The 21,563-nt window shown below is 47.0% G+C and overlaps 2 protein-coding genes across 4 annotated transcripts in view; one reads left to right on the top strand and one right to left on the bottom strand.

Annotated features, from left to right (window-relative positions):
- Positions 1-1,072: 1,072 nt before the first annotated feature.
- Positions 1,073-12,953, bottom strand: DNAJB11 (DnaJ heat shock protein family (Hsp40) member B11). The gene is made up of 10 exons (XM_003208991.4): positions 12,796-12,953; positions 12,522-12,678; positions 8,991-9,088; positions 8,510-8,642; positions 7,527-7,669; positions 7,116-7,198; positions 6,454-6,511; positions 5,791-5,902; positions 5,290-5,449; positions 1,073-1,485 (listed from the first exon to the last, which is right to left on the bottom strand). Exons 1-10 carry the CDS (start codon positions 12,861-12,863, stop codon positions 1,421-1,423), a joined length of 1,077 nt encoding a protein of 358 aa, XP_003209039.1. The 5' UTR covers positions 12,864-12,953; the 3' UTR covers positions 1,073-1,420.
- Positions 12,954-13,153: 200 nt separating this feature from the next.
- TBCCD1 (TBCC domain containing 1) overlaps positions 13,154-21,563 on the top strand; it is a 93,905-nt gene continuing 85,495 nt past the window's right edge. The window contains exons 1-7 of one of the 3 annotated variants that reach the window (XM_085232924.1): positions 13,155-13,545; positions 13,614-13,763; positions 15,502-15,868; positions 16,484-16,670; positions 16,791-17,288; positions 20,258-20,421; positions 20,983-21,561. In XM_085232924.1, the coding sequence (XP_085089050.1) occupies positions 13,210-13,545; positions 13,614-13,763; positions 15,502-15,868; positions 16,484-16,670; positions 16,791-17,288; positions 20,258-20,387 (1,668 nt within the window). In that variant the 5' untranslated portion in view covers positions 13,155-13,209 and the 3' untranslated portion in view covers positions 20,388-20,421; positions 20,983-21,561. The other 2 variants (XM_085232925.1, XR_014885470.1) reach the window with 2 other exon arrangements.

The raw sequence follows: 21,563 nt of genomic DNA, 5'->3' as shown, positions 1-21,563 counted from the left end.
CTTCCAGTCTCCTGCTGCTGCTCCCCAGAAAGCATTCCCTTGTTCAAAAGCGGATCTCATCTGTTTCCCAGCTCAGGGAACGAGGAGGCAGCAGCAGCCGCCGTCCCATTTTGCAGCCCTCAGGAGCACGGGATGAAGATGCAGAGCAGCATCCTACACCAACAACTGACTCATCTCTCTCGCTGCCTGCATCCCTGTCACAGCAAAGCAGCACGAGGCTGACTGACGCAGGCACCTCTGGGAACTTTCTTAGCTACCACTCCCAAAGTTCTTGCAAATAACATGCAGAGACGAGTATTTCTGACAAGGATGCTTAAAGGAGCAGCGCCTTCATGACAGACACCAGAGCAGCACAGGTTCCTCCCTGATGAGTTGCCGGGCCCTCGGGTCAACTAAAGCAACTACGGAGCTTTTGCTGGTGTTAGCAGGAGTAGTTTCACCCTTTGTAGCAGCTTGCAGCAAGCTGATCACGAGTCCAACGACTTGCAGCTGTACCAGAGTAAGGGCTGCTGAAATACATAAGCAGGGAGTTTTTGCCATTCCAACTCAAACACCTTTATTTCTGCACTGTTACCTTCCCTGTCCTCACGGAGGACAGAGTGCAGGAGGGAAGTAAACTCCGGCAGACAAGCTGTTAGTTACACTCAGGGGTTAGAAGGAACGAAGACCACGCACTCCCATTATTTTCCCCAAAATTTCATGCTGAAAGTCCAAGGAGACTTTGCTAAGCTGCTGCAACTCTGAATTTAAAACTGAGCATTGACTTCTGGGACAAAAGACTTATTTTGTAGTTAGGAGAGCACAAGGAGCTTTCAGAAACTCCTTCCCCTGCTTTCCCAGCCACACATGGGCCTAACATGTTCTGCAAAGGCCCTCCTGCCAGCCCACCCCCAACAGCACCTGCATGCCTGCTCAAGAAGCTCTCACTCCGAAGCCACACCACACTCTGGACTCAGAGGGGAAGGGGAAGAAGATCTGGGATTTAAATCAAACTAAAACAAACAAAAAACAAAAAAAAACCAACCCCAGAGACCAAGTGGAGGACAAAAGAGGAGAAACTATGAAAATATGCTGAGATGGTCGAGAAAAGTCACATCAAAATATATTTAAAAAACAGGAATTCCAATCTGCATGGAATTTAAAACTTTTTCCCACCTTTGTCTGCACGAGGACTTTTTGTTGTTCCAGGACATGGAACATGATAAGCAGCACCCATTGTGTCCTGAAAGAGTAGTCTTCCCCCCCCCCCTCCCCCACCTCATCTCAACTATTCCACCATTTACAAAAAAAAAAAAAAAAAAAATTATATATACCTTAACAATCACCCCACCCTCCCTGCTTTCCGTTCTACAGTGGACAGGAGGAAGAACTGCAAACAGAGCTGACTTTTGATTAAAGTCCTTTTTCACCCCCACCAACATCAATATCCCTGCAATCCGTTGTACACCTTCTGCACAGATCCTTGTTTCAGCAGCTGTTTGAGACCTGCAAAAGAAACAAAAGCATTACCATACAACACAAACAGAAGGAGGACTCTGCAGGTGCCGTTTATTACTTTCACAGATGGGACATACAGGCCCTATGGCACAAGCCTCAAGCTCGAGCACACATTTCTGAATAAGAGAAAAACACTGACATCACAAACATCATTTAAACAACAACAAAGAAAATCTCCCTCAGACTCAGAGGCACAGCAGCTTTACTCCTGCTTCTTCAGCATTCCCACCAGCAGAAATAAGACCATATAGGACCAAACAATAAGCCAATTCCTCCAGGGAGAAAAAGGGAGAAAATCTCTTTCACTACAAACTCGAAGAGCAGCACACCACCTCGAGATCCTCACAGCTCTGCAGATGGTTAAAGCTGACTCCCAGAGCTGCTTTGCTATTGGAGTCGAGAACACATTTGTCATCTTAAGTACAACTGCATCAAGAAACAGCTTTATGAGCATTTCCAGAGTTGAATTCCAGTAGCACAGCTCACCTACTCAGCTCCCTTTAAAGCCCTACAAAAATCCTCTAGCACTGAGTTTGGGAAGGCTATGTTTGGTTCCTCCTGAACTTGTCAGCTACAGAAACCTCACATGAGTAACTACAGAAGAGAGGTTTTCACAATCATAAGTAGTGCCTGAGAATACTACTGACTGCTAGAAGTAGCCCCTAGAGAGTAAGCTTGTTTCTCTTACTTGCATCTACAGACTTGACAGCACCCTACTAAAAGCCTGCATTTATAGGTTTGAAAGCCACTGTGTTACAGAGGGGTTTGAAGGAGCATCACTAGGTTGGATTCAGCCTTTAATGAAGTGCCATCCTCCCCACTCCTGAAAAGCCACTCATAAAACATTTTAAAGAATTGATGACCTGATGTCCTGTCAGCACTCAAGTTTTACTGGAGCCGGATAAGAGAAGAGGAAGGTGAGTCAGCACTGTAACCATAATAGCTAATCTATTGGGCTTAGCATGGCCAGAGGAAGACTAGCAGGTCTTTACTGCTTCTTAAGGGTCAAGTCTGCACAGAGGAAGCAGCTTGCCAAGAATGTATGCCGCCAAGGATGTATGCCATGCACTTTTTCCAGAGGTAAAATCAGAGGGAACTCCCTCTTCAACATTAGCCAGGACTCCCAGCCCTGCTCTGATCAGCACCAGAAAGGATCATGCTGGGCAGGGACTTGCTGGCAGGATCTGAGATTGTGAGGTTAAACTCCCAACATCATGGGTAACTTCCAAATTAAAAGAACAGCAAAAAAACCCCAGCAACAATAGAGCCCCACTAAGTTGCTTTAAACCCAACTAAATTCTGCTAGTGGGTATCCCCAAAACATCATCAGCTTCACAACAAGAACTGGCAGCTGGCCTGCAGCTCAACGTGACAGAAGACAGGATTTATCCTGCCTCAGATCAGCTTGCTGCACTGAGGCCAGAATCCTGGTGAAAAGTCCTGGGCTGGATGCTGACATTTGTAGAACAGATCAGATTAGGCTGCCTAGAAAAATACCTCAGTGGTTATCAGCTTTAAGCAAGGCACGTACGCAGGGAGAAGCACAACCAGTTATTAAAATAAACTGACTTACTCACATAGAAGAAAAGCCCTAACATACAAGTCATTCACAAAAACTAGCTTAAGAGACGATGCGTCTCCCTGCTACCTTTGCCCTGCTTGTCTACTCTTATACACAGTTCTGACTACAGGAACTACTGTACCTTTAGCCCCATCAAAATACTGGAAAACAGTCCTGGAAAGAACTGGAAGTAGGAGGCTCACAGCCACTTCCTGGCTGATGTGTCAGATGTGTCTTTTGGCAATGCAGCCTTTCAAAAGAAAGGACGTAACTGAAGAAAGGTGAGCTCCAATAACCCTGAAAAGCATGGCATTACTACCACTTTTGTAACTTGTTTCCTCCTGGCTAGTACTTAAGCAGCTGCATACTGGCCTGAAGGATAACCTCATTAGCTCACAGGAAATTTTAGCATTTATCCCCAGTGGTGGGGGCTTGCTTTTCACAGCCAGGAATCCTGGTATTTGGTTCTAACGTGCTCTCAGACATTTACTGGAGCCAGCTTAAAGTTCCTCCTGACATCACTAGCTGGTGACAGGTCACAACACAACTTGGGCACTTGACTGCCTGCTTCTGCTTGCTAAGCACCGAGGCTAAAACGACACCACCCAGACAGAGAAGAGCTTACTGCTTCTCTGACTCTAGAGCATCAGGGTTGTGTTCTCAGTGTTTTCCAACTGTACCAGGAGCCATCCATATGGCTATGAGATAAGAAATTAGGAACAGTGCCAACAATAAGAGAAAGGGATGTTTTGAATGCCAAGGCCTGCAGTCTTCCTCTGAGTGTACGCACTGTGCTGCCACACAACATGAACAGACCTATTCCCTCATAAAACTCCTTCAATCCCTACATGTTTGGAGATACTCTAGCACACAAGAATGCATCTGACTGCTTACCCAGTCACCTTTTCCTAGGAAGGATGGGATTGCTTCAGCAGAGTATAAAAACACCCAAAGCTTGAACATGCTCAGTGTGTACCACCACCTCCTGGGCATGCTAGCTAGCAGTTCTGACAATCACACAGGATTCTGTCATTGCTTCTAGCCCACAGTCTTTTCTCAAACTGCTGAGAGCAGCAGACTGAAAAAAAAAAAAAAAATATATATCTCAGTTTCATCTGAGAGGTGCTGCTGCCATATGCAGCTTTGAGAAGAGCAGCACAGTGTGGAAGGAAAAGGCCTTGAACTGATACAGACACAGACATTCCAGCCTGGATAGCTGTAGAAAGGCTGCAAGAGAATAAGCTGCAGATGACTGGTCACCCCAGAGCTGCATTTCCAATTAGTAGCTCACACAACAATGTCAACACAGCAGAAAGTGCTGAGAAGAGACCACACAGGGCTTGGCTGCCCTCTACACACTTGAGGAGCGCAGGAAAGCCTCACATTTGCTTCCCTCTAGCAGGACAGCTGCCAGAATCAACTAAAACAGCACACTCAGGGTGATCGTACCTTCTTCTGACCAGCAGAAAGAAGCTGGGAAGCAGGATTTTCTGCAGGAGAGCTGCACTGGTATGTGCAGGAACTTCTTTGCCCCACAGCAGAGGATGGGGCTCCTTGACACCTATTCTGATGCCTTGAGCAGAGCAGCAGAACCCACTGCAAAAGCTGACAAAGCAGAGATCAATTTCCAGCTAGGAGCATAGTACTTAGCCTCCTGTCAGTGTTAGGATTTCTACACATTTCACTCAAGAGCTTCCATTTTGGCACTGATGCTGATCTCTACTACCAAGCAGGTGAATGTACACTGCACACTTCTTTCCTACACGTGCACAAAGCATGTATGGTAGAGGGAGATGCAGGGATGCACAAACCCTACCCAGTGCTGTGCAACACTGTTCACCGTTGACTGTAGAAGAATTTTCACAGATCTTGACTTCAAGAAAGTAGGAAACAGCCTGTGATCTTATTCCAGGAAAGGCCAATCAGACAGGGGCTAAGCCAGCTACAAAACACAGCACTGCTAGTTGTGTCAAGTGCAAAATCCCAGTAGTGGTACATCCTAACCTAATCCTGTTCCCTACAAATGCAGCAGCCAAGCTTGCAGGCTTCAAAAGAAAATGGAAGTTATTCACAGGGCACTTGGCCAACATCTTATGCTGTTAAAGGGGTAAATGGTAACGAAAGTCTTTCCTGATCACTCCAGGCCAGTGGTGCAGTTACACCAACTTCTTACCAGCTTCTGTGAGATATCTGTGCAGCCCCAAACCATAACAGAGCTTTAAAACACCCACCTTCTCGCTGTTCGCTTGTCAACTGCTCTTTGGGGAACTCCACATCAAATGTTATTATTAGTGAGCCTTTGATATTATTGTTATCAAAGTTTGGAAGACCTTCTCCTTTCTTCCACAGTTTGGCCCCAGGCTTAGTAATTTTATCCCGAGCAACATGAACCTAGAGACAAAAGAAATTTGAGAACATTGCTTTTGTTCTGTGCTTGCATCTCAGTCCCTCGGATGTCCTCTGCACCCCACTGGAAAGCTTCAGCTGATATTGATTCCTTGCCAAAGCCAATGATATTGGGAACCAGGCAGCATTACTGCCAGGATACTGAAGACAACACATGCCGTAGCTACTCTGAAAGGCTGGAAGCTTGATCCTCACCATGCACCCCTTGTGCCAGGCCTGTTTTGACTCTGGATAAATTGGTCTGGAGGCCTCTAACAAAGGCAGTCACAAAAGGCCAGCAGCTAAATTTTATTTACATAGAGCAGGAAAGCAAATCTTTTCCTCACCTTGTGCCCATCCAAGTGGGTTACATCCATTTCAAAGCCTGTAAGTGCCTCGACCAGCGAGATTGTCACGTTTGTATACAAGTCATCTCCTCTTCTTTCAAAGACTGGGTGCCTGCAGAAATGAGAGACTGTAATTTTCCTCCTTTTCCCATGGAAAAGGAGATCCTCCAGCTTCCTCCCATCCTTTTGTGAAAAGAGTTGGGAGACTTCACAGAAATCAGAGAGGAAGTCAAGAATGAATGAAATTTAGCTTTGTTTTCCTGTGTGCAAAGAGTGCTACTAATAGCCTTTCTATTTCTAGAGCAGTGAGTGGTAAGGAGTGTCAAGTTGTGACTCAGTCTTTCTTACCACTATATTTTCTTACAATAGGGAAATAGTATGTTTATGGAAAAGGGAGACATCCCATGTGATTCAGGCAGGAGCTAACCCATGCCAGAATTCAAGGGAAACAGAAGTGGAGTATCATTGCATCATCCTAACAGCAGTGAATTCTCTAGCACCCTCAGGGCTGAGCATCCTGAACTGCCCTGAATACCTGAGCCCTGGCTGTACCAGCACTGAAGAATAAACTAGACACAAGCCAAGCAACACTAGCCAGAAAACTGTTTACAAGCTTCCTTGATAATAACCAGAAAGAGTGGTCTAACAAGGGCAGGCACTTACTTGAGAACTTTTATTCGGAAACGCAAATCACCTGGCTCCCCATCCACGTGGGGTTCCCCTGGGGAGGAAGAAGAGCTGTTTATCCAGTCAGAAACAGCTAAAGAAGCAAGCAGCATATTAAACACAATAGAGATTTGCAGCTCATGTGTCAAAGGGAGAAAAACAACTAGTTGATTCTCATGTGACTAAAACCCTGCTTACATGTATTTCTTTTTCTAAACAGTTTCGGATTTTCAGTGTTACCTCAAAGTCACCCCTCTCTGCTGCTCTGAAGACCTGCCCACACAGCAATGATAACCATCCGTTATTTATTAAAGGACATAATCTCCTTCTACAGGAAGGATTCTTTCACATACTGAAGTCTGAAACAAATGTTCTTTTTCACGTTATCATCTGAAACATAAGACTTAGGGCTTTTTCATATTTTTCTTTTGTGTATTCTGTAGCAAGAATGGGAGAGGATCTCAGGAGTGTTATCCAGACTTGCAAAGACTATGCTACTACTGGATTTGAGCAGCACACTCTGGAAAAAGACACTTCACATAACATGTCCTGATCATTTACCTAGAGCAGAGCAGAGCCACTATCACACTGCCATGAAGACCAGCCTTATATTAAAGAAAAGAAGCAAGTCACAAGCTGGGCACTGCCCATATACGTACCCTCACCAATGAAGGGATATTCCATACCATCCCTCACACCTGGTTCTATCTCCACTTCTAGTGTTCGCTCTTCATTCACAAGCCTGCAAAGGGGAATATGCAAACACAGTTTTCAACACCTGCTTTGTTACTGGAAGAGGAGAACACCCCCACAAATCACACACTCCTGCTTACCCTTAAGAGCTGGAGGCCAAGTGCTGCCTTTCTCACTCATTTACAAATTGAGTAAGTTCCTCATCTAATAGATCTATCCATTTCTACTTAATAATTAAAGACTGTCTCCTTGGAAATGAGAAGCCTGCGTTAAGCGCTCTGAAATTCCCCAGATCGTCCTGGTTGCACAGCCACTCTTCTCCCTCTAGTGGCAGGTTTTTGAGTGAACAGCATATAGCACTGAAGAGCACAACTCACTTGACGTTGGGACATTCATCACAAACAACTTCTTGAGTCATCTGGAAACGCCCAGGGCCCAGCTGTGTGGTCCTCATCTCCTGCCGGCAATTGCATTTCCGTTTGCCAGGTGCCTGTCTTGCCACTGGCTTGTTCCTGACAACCTGCAGCAAAGAGGAAGAAGCTGACACCAGCACACAGGCCAGCACCCCAGCTCTTGATCACTCAATCTGAATGCAATTTGTTTTTTTGTGCACATGATCTTGAAAGAAAAAACAGAAAAACCACACTCTGCAATGTTTTCACCTTACACCTCTTGCTAATCACACAAGAAACACCCAACAACCAAAAAATCCCTTTTGCCACTTTTCTTACCCATCTTTAACTAGGAATGGTAGCACTGAAACCTTTTATGATAACTGCTTTGTACTACATACATACTGACAAAATTGAGTTCCTCATTTATCCAGACGTGTGTAACACAAACTCGAGCAACATAACAAAGCAAAGATTGTCAGCACCAGAAACACAGCTTGCTTTAAGAAAATTAAAAGGCCACCCTATGTTTAAGCATGTAATCCAGAGATTCAGTGACACATTTGGCCACAAAGCAGCAGTGAAAAATGCACAGCGTGGTCTTGCAAGAATGGCTGAAAACAGGAAAACTAAGCTGTGTGCTTCAGTCCATGGATGGGCCTCAAATACCACCAAGAACTAAATGAAACAGAATTTTCTTAGCTAGGCACTGACAGTCAGTAAGTTACTATCACAAAAAACATTGTTAAGGCAAGTTGCCAGGTAGCAAAGAAATAAACACATTGTTCCTTCAGTTAACTACTAACAAATAGCTTAATGACATCCTCTGCTGCCAGATACTATGTAAACAAACATCTATTCTAGTTCTATTCTTTTGAAGATTCAAACCAAGCAGCCTCAAGGCCAGTCATCTGAAACTCATCTGAAACTTGGTAGCACTGGAGAGACCAACAGGCCAGCAAACTTACTTCTACAAAGTTTCCTGAATACACCTCCTCCAGTGTAACCTCCAGGTCCACAATGATGTCGCTGCCCCGAGGGATGTTCCTGTCCTGTTGGCGAGGGTTACCTCCAAACATGAATCCAAAGTCCCCAAAAAAGCTGGAGAGAAGCACACCAGTTAGTTCAGGAAGGGAATTCTGACCAACCTAAGGTAGGAGCAATGGGTGCCTGGAAGAGATTTCTTTGCTTAAGAAAACCAAGCCATCTGTGTGGGAAGACAACGCTGGTTTCCATTTGCTACTCTTGGAGAAAGGACCAACACCAGACCAATGAGAACAACACGTGGAATATTTGTGTATTTCTTCATATCCTTAACTGTCACTTCACATCGCTGCCTCCTGACTAGGTGACAAGCTTTAATACTGAAGTGACCCACATCAAATGCATGCACAAGGATCACAGAATTAAAGCTCTGTGGAATAATTTGAAGTGGCAAAACGTCCTTACTGTGAGAAGATGTCTCCATGGGAACTCTGGTGCCCATCCTTCAACCCCTCCTCACCATACGCATCATACTGTTTCCTCTTCTCCTCATCTGACAGCACCTGGCAAAGGGACACAAAAGAACAGGGTGTTCACCCACAGGGCACCTGGATGCTTACACAAAGCTCAAAGAGAAGCTTTGCCAGAGCTCTTAGCTGGGGGACAAGTAGCAGTGCTTTACAGTACAAAAGCATTGGCTAGAACTCACCTGCTGTGCTGGGAAGTTAAACATGTATTGGGTAAGTTCATAAAAGTTAGAATTAATTAAAACAACAGACGCAACACGGAGGATATAAAAAAAGACTGAGTTTACTCTGAATGAGTTTAGAGAGACTTGGAAGGGAATAATAACTCAAAATCATTTCTTACAAAGCAGGAACTGCTCCTCCACAAAAAGAAAAAAAGCACATAACAGGGCCCTGGTTTCTCTGTTCTTGAAGCGTGTGCATTTATCTGACAAATACTTCATAACTATTAGCAATGATGGCAAGTTTGCCTCCCAAGATGAACCTGCTGGGTACAATAATTCCACACCAACTTCAACACTGACTCAGTTCCTAAGGGCAGCAAAATTCAGGAGCAATCTCAGTAGTGAGGCAGAGCAACACACCCCACTAGACAGCACTCAAGATCGTAAAGCTTCAGTTTTAATTTCTAAGTATTATTCTTTGCTTTTATTCACCACTCCACAGAGATTTTGCCTTCCTTCCCTTTCCTGGCCTGTTGGTTATTTTTTGGAAGGCTCAAGATGCCATGTTAGCTTTCAGAAGAGTGGAAAGAGCTGGAGAAGCTGGCTTAATGATGAAAGCCAGCCTCAAATTGTAGGTAATGATAAATGGCAGCAGCAAGAAAGGTTAGAAGAAAAACAAAACAGTGACTTTAACTACTAGCTTCACCTTCCCAGGACTGAATGTAAGAGCTCAGTTCTCCCTTTGCCATCTGGGATATGCAATATAACACTCATTTGAGAAAAGTGGGTTGTGGAAGTTCCACAACCCATTAGTAGACTACTAACAATATTACAAGAAAGAAAGGAATAAAGAGTACAAAATATTTGCTTTTCCATTCACTTTGCTTCCTTAGCAGGCTTCTGGAGGTTTAAGAACATAGCACTCCAAATACTGAAAAGAGAGTTCTTGTTCATGCTAGGTTGCTTCAAAAGCAATGCAATTCAGCAGATAAGCTGAAAACCAAAAACAAGATAATTCCAGCCCCTGGAAGATGAAAATCACCCTGAGACTAACAGCTGCTATATGAAGGAGCCTCTGAAACTGAACCATCTGTGCTTGCACCACACAGCTGAGGGGTTAAAATCAGGCTGTTTAAGTGAAGGACACCGAGTAGTTTAATTAACCTACTTTAACCAACTTTTCTCTAGGCAGTCAGAAAGACTAATCTTGAGCAGCAGCATGGAGCCTGATGCTTTATGGTAAAAACAACACTAGTTTAGGGGAGAGCATTTTGCATTTGTTTTGTCTGTGTTAGCAACGGAACTCTACATTTTATGCTGAATAAGTTGGGCTCTGTATTTCAGTAGGACTTGGGCAAGGGAAAGGAAGGTAGACTGTCACCACTCAAAAGAGTTTTTGCTGCCTGTGCCACTACGTCCTCTACTGCTTTGTGGTTTTACAGCTGTTTCTCTCCCGACATTTTTCTGTAGGAAAGACCCTTTCAACTGCTACTGTGGCTAAGACATAAACTGGGACTCTGGGCACATAGAGAAATGCTCCCCATGCATTAAGCACTGTCAAGTGTGACTACTCCAAGCCCACAGCTTTGAAGCATGCAGAATTCATCAGCCTTCAAATCAGAGATGGTAAATGCTAGATCTCCCACCAAAGAATTCTTTATACTCACCAGCTTTGCTGTGAGAGCTAAGCCAACTTTTTAAGAATAGAAGGCTGAACTAAAAGGAGTTCTAGCTATAACACACACACACACACACACACACACAAAATGTGATTTTTTTTCTGAGCAAGGAGGAATACATTCAAGCTGCTTCTCACCTCACTTCCCCATTCATTTTAGATTTACATATCAGAAGAAGGAAACAGCAGCAGGAGCCCTGCTATGACCACAGATTCAACCACAGCATCAGCCTGGGCAGGAAGATAGTCTCTTTCCTCCTGAAGATAACACTGGGATCCAGATTGTCCTATGGCCTGGCTCCTCAAAACCAGCACAAACCTCCTACCTAAAGGTGCCAGCCTGGGCAGGGTCCTGGTGGAACTGCTTCCATGCATTTCTGTTGGATCAAAACTCTCTTCCTGGAGCCTTCCTCTGCTCCATGGGGAGAAGCAGGAAGAAGGCAGCAGCAACAGAAAGGGCCAGGCTCTTTTCAGTGGTGTGCAGTGACAGGACAAGGGGCATCGAGAAAAGACTGGAACATATGAAGTTCCATACAATCACAAGGAATAATCCCTTTACTCTTGAGGGTGACAGAGCACTGGAACAAGCTGCTCACATTGGTTGCGGAGTCTCCTTCCTTCACTGGAGATGTACAAAACCCACTTGGATGCCTTCCTGTGCAACCTACCGTAGGGAACCTGCTTTAGCAGGTGTGTTGGACTAGATGGCACCCAGAGGTCCCTTCCAACCCCTTTGATTCTGAGACGGGAGGCAAAAGAACAGAGAACATGAAGGAAACACAGCCCACCATCCACAGAAGAGGAAAAACAGACTTTGACTTAAGCATTGGGTAATAAAATATGTGATTTACGTAGCATGCGATGCTAGAAGTATAAGCTATTACTTAGATGCTATGCCTCAGCATAGATATAACAGAATTCACAGAATGGCCAGGGTTGGAAGGGACCTCAAGGATCTTCAACCCCCTGCCACATGCAGGGCCACCAACCTCCCCATTTAATACTAGACTAGGCTGCCCAGGGCCCCATCCAATCTGGCCTTGAACACTTCCAGGGATGGGGCATCCACAACCTTTTTGGGCAGCGGTTCCAGCACCTCATTCCTTGTGCATATGGGACTCCAGCAATGATTTTTCACCCCTTACCACATTTACTAGAAGGCAAGCCAACAGCCTTTCACTTCCTACCAGCCAAAACTTACAGCTACTCTTTACACATACACACAAACAGGTTCCTGTGCCAACACTCCAGCTGATGCATGCCCATTTCACACTCAAAGAGCTATAAATAAGATCAAACGGCTCAAGCTCCACGCTCCTCCAGCTAGGTGAACTGCTGCCCTTTATTGCCCTCAAACAAGCAGATATCCCAGGTCAGCCTGGCAGCCTCTCTTTGCTTTGTTAGTAGCTGCCACGCCTGAAATTCAATATAGATTTAACAGGCGAGGAGGGATGACCCTATATGCCCTATAGAGAGCCGTTTCCGTTTGCTAGAACTCATCCCAGCCGTTCTGGAGCTCAGCATTGCCCTGACAGCCACAGGCTGGGTGCCTCCCAGCCGGGCCCAGCCTCACGCACAGCGCTGTACCACACCGCCCTCAGTGCCACCCCCAGCCCCGCTCCCCCACCTCATAGGCGGCCCCCAGGTCCTGGAACTTCTCCTGGGCCCGCGGGTCGTCGGGGTTCCTGTCGGGATGCAGCTGCAGCGCCAGTTTGCGGTACGCCTTCTTGATGTCCTTCACGGAGGCGCCGCGGGACACCCCCAGGATCTTATAGAAATCCCTCCTGAAGGGGGAGAGAAAGAGGGGGAAGGCCTCGTCAGCGGGCCGGGCGTCGGAGAACCGCAGGCCTACGGGATGAAGGGAGGGGATGAGGGAAGAGCAGCCCCCGGGGAGCACTCACCCGGCGGCGGCCTCCCCGCAGAGGCAGAGCAGGAGGAGACAGGCGCGGCCGAGCCAGCCGAGGGCCATGGCCGGGCCGAGAGGAGGCCGCCGCCCGCGCCCCGTCCCTCACACACGAAGCCGGCGCCCGGCCGCGGCCGCCAGCCAATGAGAGAGCGACCCAGCCGTAGCCGCCGGCCATTGAGGAGCGGCCCGGCCCCGCGCGGCTCGAGCTGACGGCCAATCGCCCGCTCACACTTCACCACCGCCTCGCGGCCGCGGCCCAATCGCATCGCAGAGAGTCGGAAGGAGAGGACGCCGACCAATCGCGAGGCGCGTCGCTTCTTCCCGCCTCCGCGCCGGCTCCTGTAGCCAATGGCGAGCGGCTCCCGAGGGGCGGGCGGGAAGCGCCCTCTCGTTGGTTCGCGCGGCCGTTATGGCGGCGGCCGCGTCGCTGTGGCCGCGGACGGAGCCGCTGCTGCTGGGCGCGTTGCCCGCGCCGCCGCCCGCCCGCTTGGGCCCCCACTACCTGCGCAAGATGGCGGCGTACGCGCGGGCGCGGGCGGCCGAGGGCTGTTACCCGCGGCTGAGCTGGCCGCGCTGGCGGCACATCGCCTGCGGCAAGCTGCAGCTGGGCCGTGGCCTGGCCTGGCTCTACTTCGAGCGCTTCCACGACCTGCTCGCGCCGCCCGATCCGCCCCGCCGCCTGCAGCGCGCCGAGGCCGAGGCGGCGTGTGGCAGCGCCGAGGAGCTGGAGCGGGAGCGCGGCAAGGCAGGGCGCGGGGCCGGGGCGGGCGCGGGGCGGCCGGCGACACCTAACGGCCTCTCCCCTCTCGGCAGCTCTCCGTGGACACGCTGCGCTTCCTGCTCTTCCTCTACCTGCAGCAGCTGAACAAGGCCTCCCTGCGGACGTCCCTCATCGGCGAGGAGTGGCCCAGCCCCAGGGCCAGGGCTGCCGGGCTGCCGGGCAGGGCCGCGGGACACAGCAAGGTAATGGGGCTGTGGGGAGGGGAGGCCCTGTTGAGCCTTCCTGAGCAGGGCGAGCTGCCCTTTATAGCAGGCAGATTTGATGCGTTCCTTGTAACTGTGCTAATAAAATGTCAGTGGTTGTATCCATGTAGCTGTACCTGTGTGTAGCCTGGAGAAGGAAGCTCAGGGAGAGGCCTCGTTGCTCTCTGTAACTCACAGAAAGGAGAGCATACCAACTTTTGTTTTATTCTCACGGGTAACAGCGATAGGATGAGAGGTGATGGCCTCAAGTTTCATTAGGGAGGGTTAGATGTGGCTATTTCTTCTCAGAAAGAGCAGTGAGGCCATCTGCACAGGGAGGTGGGGCAGTCACCGTGCCTGGAGGTATTCAGAGCTGTGGAGATGTGGCACTCAGGGATGTGGGCATGGTAGGGCGGGCTTGGTTGTTGTGAAGCTTCTTTCTTAGTCTTTGTGGTTCTCCTTTTAAGAAGCCGCAGCCTTTTCACTTCCTTATAGCCAAACGGGAAGCTTATCCTGCACTGGAAACTGCTGCCCTATGCTTTGTTGTAGAATAAGGGGATTCTAGGGTGCTCCCTAGCAAAGCTGCACAAAGTCATATTTCAGAGGGGCTGGAATACATCTGGCCACCTATGGATCAGGAGCATGAAATTGTGAATGTCTCCTGGAAAGCATTCTGAAAAAAACGAAGTAAGGTGGATGTATTGGGTGTAGGTTATGGGAAGGTCTGTATTTGTCAGTGAAATTAACAGCATAAAGGCTGTCTGCATGCCTCAGCAGATTTCTGTTGGGGCTGTGCTGTTACGAGCTGCACAGGCCTGGAAATGTAGTCTGGAACAAGCTGAAACCATTAAAAATGAGCTGGGTGATCTTATAACAAAAGATTTAAAAAACAAAGAGAAAAATGAGAGAAACTGATAAATGGCTGTGGGTGAGATAGCACTGGAGCGTCCAATGGAATTGAAAGGTCAATGTTTTCTTCCAGCTGTGCTTCAGGTGCAGCTATAGAATGTAATTCTGAACAGGAACAAGAGCTGTTCCTGTGTTCCAGAGGATCTTTGTCACAGTGCTACGATCTCCAGCTGCTGTTGTAGGTGTGTTATTCCTGCACCCAGCATAGTGAGGACAATGTGTGATCGTAGCTGAGTGTTAATTCTGCACCTTGGCGGCCAGCAAAGCTTGTCTTGGTGCCAGCCACAGCTCCAATCTCACACTTTTCTTCGAATGGAGCCCTTTAAAATTTGAACTAATGCTTCTTTCAGAGGCTGGTTGGTTTATTGGTCTGCTTGCTTGTGAAGGAATGACCCTCTGCTTTTTTTTATTATCTCTGGCTCCACATCAGAAGCACTCAATCACAGCTGAAGGTCTGAAGCAGATGCAGCGATCTTTCCAACAGACACGTAGCAAGACCTTGGCTGTCAGTTACTGATTTGTTTCCTCCCTTCAATACTAGGCAGCAGCTGGCTGAATTTGTGCGGGAAGGATTGTAGGAGAATCTGCTTCTGCTTTTTAAAATGAAATATTTGATACTTGGAGTTAGAATGACACCATGTTTCTTTTTTTGGTGTGCCTTGGTGGTGAATCCAGTTTCCTTTCTATGTGTGGAAAGAGTAGAGCAGCAGGACCGAGTTTGACTTGCTTTCCTTCTTCTAGAAGTATAAGCAAAGATGTGTTGTACAGAGTTGATGGAGCTTGTCAGCTATGTGAGAATTCACCTTGTTCTTATTTTTCTGCCCCTAAGAACTGGAATGACCAGGATCACCTTGCCTTCGTGCTCACACACCTCTCAGACATGCTGGAGCTGCTGCTGGAGCCAGAGCAGCTCAGTGCCTCCTCGCACGCCACTCACAACAGCTTGGTGTCCTACGAAGCCGTCTGTGCCCTCAGCTTCCTCATCGAAGGGACTGTGAACAATTCGAGGACCATCCACCCTCTGCATGAGCTTGCCCTCTGGCAGCCCTGCCATGGGCAGAACGGCTACTCTAAGATCTCCAAAACCTTCTCCTTCCCCAAACTAGAGAACTGGCTGCGCTCCTGCCTGATAATAAATCCTTTTGGAATGACTGCCTGCTTACGGTCTGGGAAGAAGCTTGCGTGGGCACAGCAAGGTATCTGCAGGTTTTACCTTAGAGACAAATTTCCAGTCTCAGTTCTTGGTGACCAGGCATCTGGCAGTGGCATTGTGACTGCCTGTTTCCTTCTGCTGTTAGTAAATAAGGGGAAAGTGATAACTTAGGTGTGAGTCTGGGAGAGTAGAGGGTGCTGTGTGATGCCTGCATGTAGTTTCTGGTCCTCGGGTTGCTTTGTGAGCAAACATGAATGACTTTGCTTTCAAAGGCCCCTCTGAGTGAGATCATTTATCACTACCATCATCGGTCATTGTTTAGGTACAGCCAGACATGGAAAAGAGATAATGCAATGTGTTTGTGGCAAAGTTGAGAACTGATCAAGGTTCTCAAGCCTTGAATCACAGCTCTTCACCTGCAAGGGCATTGCAGAGGAGCAAAGGCACCCTAGCCCTTAAAAGGATGGATAGTAGGACTTGTGTGTGGTGACACAGTGTCACTGTACTGCTGTGAAGTTTGGGGCTGATTATTTCCTTGAGGGATTGCTGAGTGATGTGGACAATGAATCATCATGTCTGTTTCTCTCTGGGAGACATGTATATCCTTTTTTTTTTTTTTTTTTTAAATTTAAATGTATTGATTAATTTTATTTTGCAGTTGAAGGAACAACCAGGAGAGCAAAGATTGCCTGTAACACTCGTGTGGTGCCTGAGGTGTCTCCTATGGTGATAATGAGCCAGGTTTACAAACAGACACTGGCCAAGAGCTCGGACACCTTGGTGGGTGCTCATGTCAGAATTCATCGCTGCAATGAGTCCTTCATTTATCTCCTCTCTCCTCTTTGGTGAGGTTTTGTTCTCTTGAGGCACAGCCAAATGTCCTTTCAGCATTTGTTCAAGTGCTAAGCTCTTGTTAAGCTCTGGTTGCAGTCTTCCCTGCTCACTGTATCTTTGTTGTTTTGCAGTTCTGTGACCATTGAGAAGTGCCAGAATAGCACGTTTGTGCTCGGCCCTGTGGAGGCATCTGTTCACGTCCACAGCTGTGACAATATCAAAGTCATCACCGTTTGCCGTTGCTTGTCTCTTTCCTCCACCACTGGCTGCACTTTTCACATTCTGACTCCTACCCAGCCTCTTATCCTTGCGGGAAACCAAGCAATCAGCTTTGCCCCTTTCCACACCCATTACCCCATGCTGGAAGACCACATGGCTCAGGTGGGACTGGCCACTGTGCCCAACTACTGGGACAGCCCCATGTTGGTGTGCAAGGAGGGCAGTGATGCCAGCGTCTTCCGCCTCCTGCCGCCCTTGGACTTCTACACCTTTGTGATTCCTTTTGAGATGGAAGGAGACACCACAGAAACACCAGGGGGGCTTCCCCGTGCCTACCAGAAGGCACTGAATCAGCGAGAGCAGAAGGTACAGAGCTGGCAGAAAATGGTGAAGGAGGCGTGCCTGACCAAGTGAGTGCCGTATCCTGAAAGGCATCTGAACTGTGCTGAAGCTCAGCACGGTTGTACATCGTTCAGTGTGGTTCAGAAAAATGCTTTAGTACTGGGTTGGTTTGTGTGGGCTACATCTTGCCACTTCTAAAGCATTAGTAGTCGGCAATCTTGAGATCCTCATCTTTGGCACTATAGTGAGGGGAATCGTGTTTACAACTGTAAATCTGAAAAAATGCTTTGTTGTGACTGCATTTTCCTAACCTGCAAAGTTGAAGGAAAACATGCCTAGATGCTGCTGAGGGCCAAAGTGAGGTGTCCTGGTGGCATGAGTTTATGGCTTCCCTCGTGCTGGGTATTGTCTCCTTGCTGTCTCTGTTCTGCTTCCAGTGCTGCATGCTGACATGGGTGAGATCTGGGCCCATACCCTGAACAACAGCTCCACTAATTGTTGGCCTGCAGCTGATTGGTGATCATTCTTAAACCCAACCTTTACAGTGAAGCTTTAAATTACTGTCCCACCTGTTGTGAGGTGAGCTAAGCATGTGCATGTGGACTGTTAAAATACATCACCTCATGGACAGTAGCTTTTAAAGTTCCCTTTAAAATCCTCTGCCCAGCTTCTACTATACTAGTTGGGCCTCTCTTCGCTGATCTTGTGTGCTGATGTGCATCTGTTTGCTCTCTCAGCACCTGTTGCTGAGCTCTGAAAGAGTCCACCTTGTTTTCTTTGTCAGCGTGCTTTGTTGAGCACTCAGGTGTAAAAATCTGTCAGCTTCAGTTTTGCTGCTTTATCTTTTGTGAACCATTTTGATGCAGCAATATGAGGGTCTTCCTTTGCAAATACAGAATGCAGATAGAAACCCAGATACTTGGTTTTAAAGTCTTGAGAAGGTGAAAACAACTTTTGATCTCTCAAAAAGCCTTATTTGAGCTCTCCACGTGCTCTTCCTTTTCTGTGTGCTCAATCCATGAGTTACAGTGGACATGTAACTGGGTGCAGAGAAGCAGTGATCTTAGAGAAGTTTAGTTTGTGGGACGCACAGAACATGAAAACCTGTTGAGTCAAACAGTCAGCACTTCCCATCACACCAAGCTGCAGAGCTGTAGTCCATTTGGTTGTTTTTAGAGCAGCCTCCTGAGCTTTCCCTGCCCCTTTCTGAACACCAGCTGCCTTTGTGCTGAGAGCAGAGGAACCTGCCATTTGAAAGAGCTCCAGAGTGGGAAGGAGAAAGGATCCTTAGGGAGGATTTTGCTTCAAGCAGCGGATGGCTGAGCAGTAGTGATCCAGTAGTGGTGACAGAGATGTAAAAACCATCAAACCTCAGCAGCGTATCTTGAAGAGCAGCAGAAAGTTTTAACTTCAGCTTTTGTGCTGGAGTCATCCATTGTGTCTTTCGGTCTCATCTCCAGTGCTCCTTCTACTTCAGCCATTGAAACATGCAATAGAAGCCAAGGCTGCTGCTTCTCACCCTGTTTTTATGAACATGTTTTACCTACCAAAATCTAACAATTAAAGAAATATTAAGTGATGTAGATGATGCACTAAGATTTAGCAGCCTCTGCAGCAGTCAGAGGAGGTGACAGCTTGGTAATGGAGTGGCTTATTTCATGAAAGGGGGAAAAACGTGTCAGAATTAGAACCTTGCTGGAAAGAAGCTGGGCAGCTGGCAGCGTAAGGTGTCTCTGTGCCCTGTGGGCAAGGAGACAGCTAGAGAGACAACCCAGAGCAAGCAGATTGTCAGACTTGTAGAAAGAAGAAAAGCTGCTGGTGTTTGAACAGGAAGGTGAAAGAGTAAGAAGATGTCTTTCAAGAAGTTGAAGCTGTCTGAAGGAGGAAAATGGAGTAAAAAAGAATGTAAATCCTGCCAGGCTAAAGGTAAAAGCCCCGTAAGACAGGACCAGAAAGAGAGCTTGAAGAACAACTTGTAAAAGCGTAAAATCCTGCTTGCTCATTTTCTGAGCACATCAGAGGAAAGCCTTTAAGGGTCTGTAGCAGATGGAGGTATATAATAATAAGCACTTGGAGAAGATAAACTCTAAGAGAAGAAAGAAGTGACTGCCTTTGTGTTCATATTCACTGGGGAGGAATTTAGGTTAGTTTCCAGCTTAGAAACCTGCTTTCTGGGGGATCTGTCAGTGAACGTTTCCAATGGAAGTGACAGTGCAAAGAAGAGTCTTTAACTTGAAAAAAGGGTATACCAGGCCCCTCTGAAGCTGAGTGACACAGAAAAAATGGATGGGGATGGTTTGCTGCTTTTTTCCAGTACATGATAGGAGCATCGAAACAAATTAGGAACGGGGTCAAAACAAAACCACGCAATCTCCACAGGATATTGGAAACATTTGTGTTTTATGTAGGTTCAGAAATGAATTGTGTAAGCTCATAGGGGAAAAAGAAAAAAAGAATATCTGTCAGGAGCTATTCAAGAATAGAAATTCAGGAGCTGAGCTGATCTCAGATGGCTGGGATGCTACTCTGGAGGAATACTGCCATGAGCCTGCGCTGCTCTTGGACATGTGACTGCTGATAGAGCGCCTGAGCTAAGTGATGCACCCTGTTGTTGCTGCTCTTAGCGAAAACAGAACAGTTATTTCCCTGCAAAGGGAATTATTTGAGGAGTTCTGTTTATATACGTGTTGTTTTCCTGATCTCCATCCTCTCTCTTCAAATGCTGTCAGTACAGAATTTTATGTCTTCGGTGCTTGAGCACTCGCTGCTGATCTGTGCTCTGAGAGTAAAGCAGAGGAGGCCTTCTGGAACAGAGAGCCTGCTAGTGAAGTGGGGAAGCTTGCATGCCTAACTGAGTTCTGCCTTTGGGGTTAATTTTAGTTATATTTACTTGGTAGAAGCTTTTCTGGGCATGGTTCTTAAACCAAGCCCAGCTCTTAGCTGGGATTTGTAGAGGCTTGTTTTGGAAGTGAAGTTCATAAGCACAGGAAACTGTTACTTCCGCATGCTTCTTTTCTGATCATCTTTTTTGCTGCAGGGATCAAAGGAAGCAGTTCCAGATGCTGGTGGAAAGCAAGTTCTACGAATGGCTGATTCAGACAGGGAACCGTCAGCAGCTGGATAGCCTTGTCCCTCCTGCTGTGGGCTCCAAGCAGGCTGCAGGATAGCATCGTGTTCCTCTGCACCAGAAGGAAAGGAAGGGTGAGTAGAAGGCATCTCTTTTGATTCTTCTATTCCTAGAGGAATTGTCCCACGTTGGTGTGCACAGCCTAGGTGGAGATGGAAGAGGCTGAGAGCTGTTCAGTGGAGATTCTCCCAAGAGCCTTGTGTTTGGTTTTATTTATTTTGCAGTCAGAACCTCTTTTTAGTCGAGTCTGTTAGGTGTGTATTTGGCACCTCCTTTGTTCTCTGCAGGTGGTTTGTTGGGAACACCTTGTGTGTCTGTAAAGGCAAATAGGCACGTTCTATGTGACTTGAAGTAAAAACTTGAGCAGCCATCTTTTGAAAGATGTGTATTAATATCTGTGCTTACCTGTCTCACTTTTTGTTTAAGAGAATTGGGTGAGGCTTCAAATAATTGTTACTCCGCAGTCTCTTTCTCTTCCTAAGCAGAAGTGGTTTAGGAGCTGGAGGCAAGCTCTCATTATTCTCTTCTATTGCATGTTTCAAACCATAAGAAATGTTTTTATTTCCTTTTATTTTTCCCATTTTGCTTTGTCTTTAAGTGTTGGGCATAAAATCTGCACCTCTGCTTTGTTGTAGAGTTGTGGGAACAGACAGCGCTGTCCTGAAAACATTTCCCATAAAGACTTTGCGGCTGTTCTGACTGCACGCGCTCGATGTGGATCTGATGCCCAGCCTGTGTGTGGATTTGGACATCTCTCTGGTTTAGGATTTGGACATCTCTCTGGTTTAGGATTTGTAATAGCTGCTGCTTTCCCAGGAATGTACTGTGACTGTTCTGTTGGTAAATGAGAAGGAAGGTGCATGCTGCTGGAGGATGATGAGGAAGTACATGCGCTCCTTGCTGCAAGGAGGCTGGTGTCATGGTTACCATCTGTGCTGTGTGTGTGTGTGTGTGTGTGTGTCCAAACGAGCCTTTCCTGATGTACAGCTGGATGCAGGGCCTTGGCTGTCACACGTGTCTTTATTGTACAGGCCAGCTGCACTGTTTTTATAAATGTGAAAAACAAATGTTTGATCGTTTATGAATGAAATGCTATAGATTTTTTTTTAATATGAAGATAGCACTTAAGCAATGTGATTTGGGTGGAATTACCTTTCTTGTATATTTGTCTTGTTTGACAGATATCAATAAAACTTAAGGTAAGCCTGACACAAGC

Source organism: Meleagris gallopavo, chromosome 11 (assembly GCF_905368555.1).
Source record: "Meleagris gallopavo chromosome 11, MGAL_WU_HG_1.1, whole genome shotgun sequence".
NCBI classification, from domain to species: Eukaryota; Metazoa; Chordata; class Aves; order Galliformes; family Phasianidae; genus Meleagris; species Meleagris gallopavo.
Note: the sequence above shows the minus strand (reverse complement) of the source record. Positions and strands in the feature narration are given on the sequence as shown.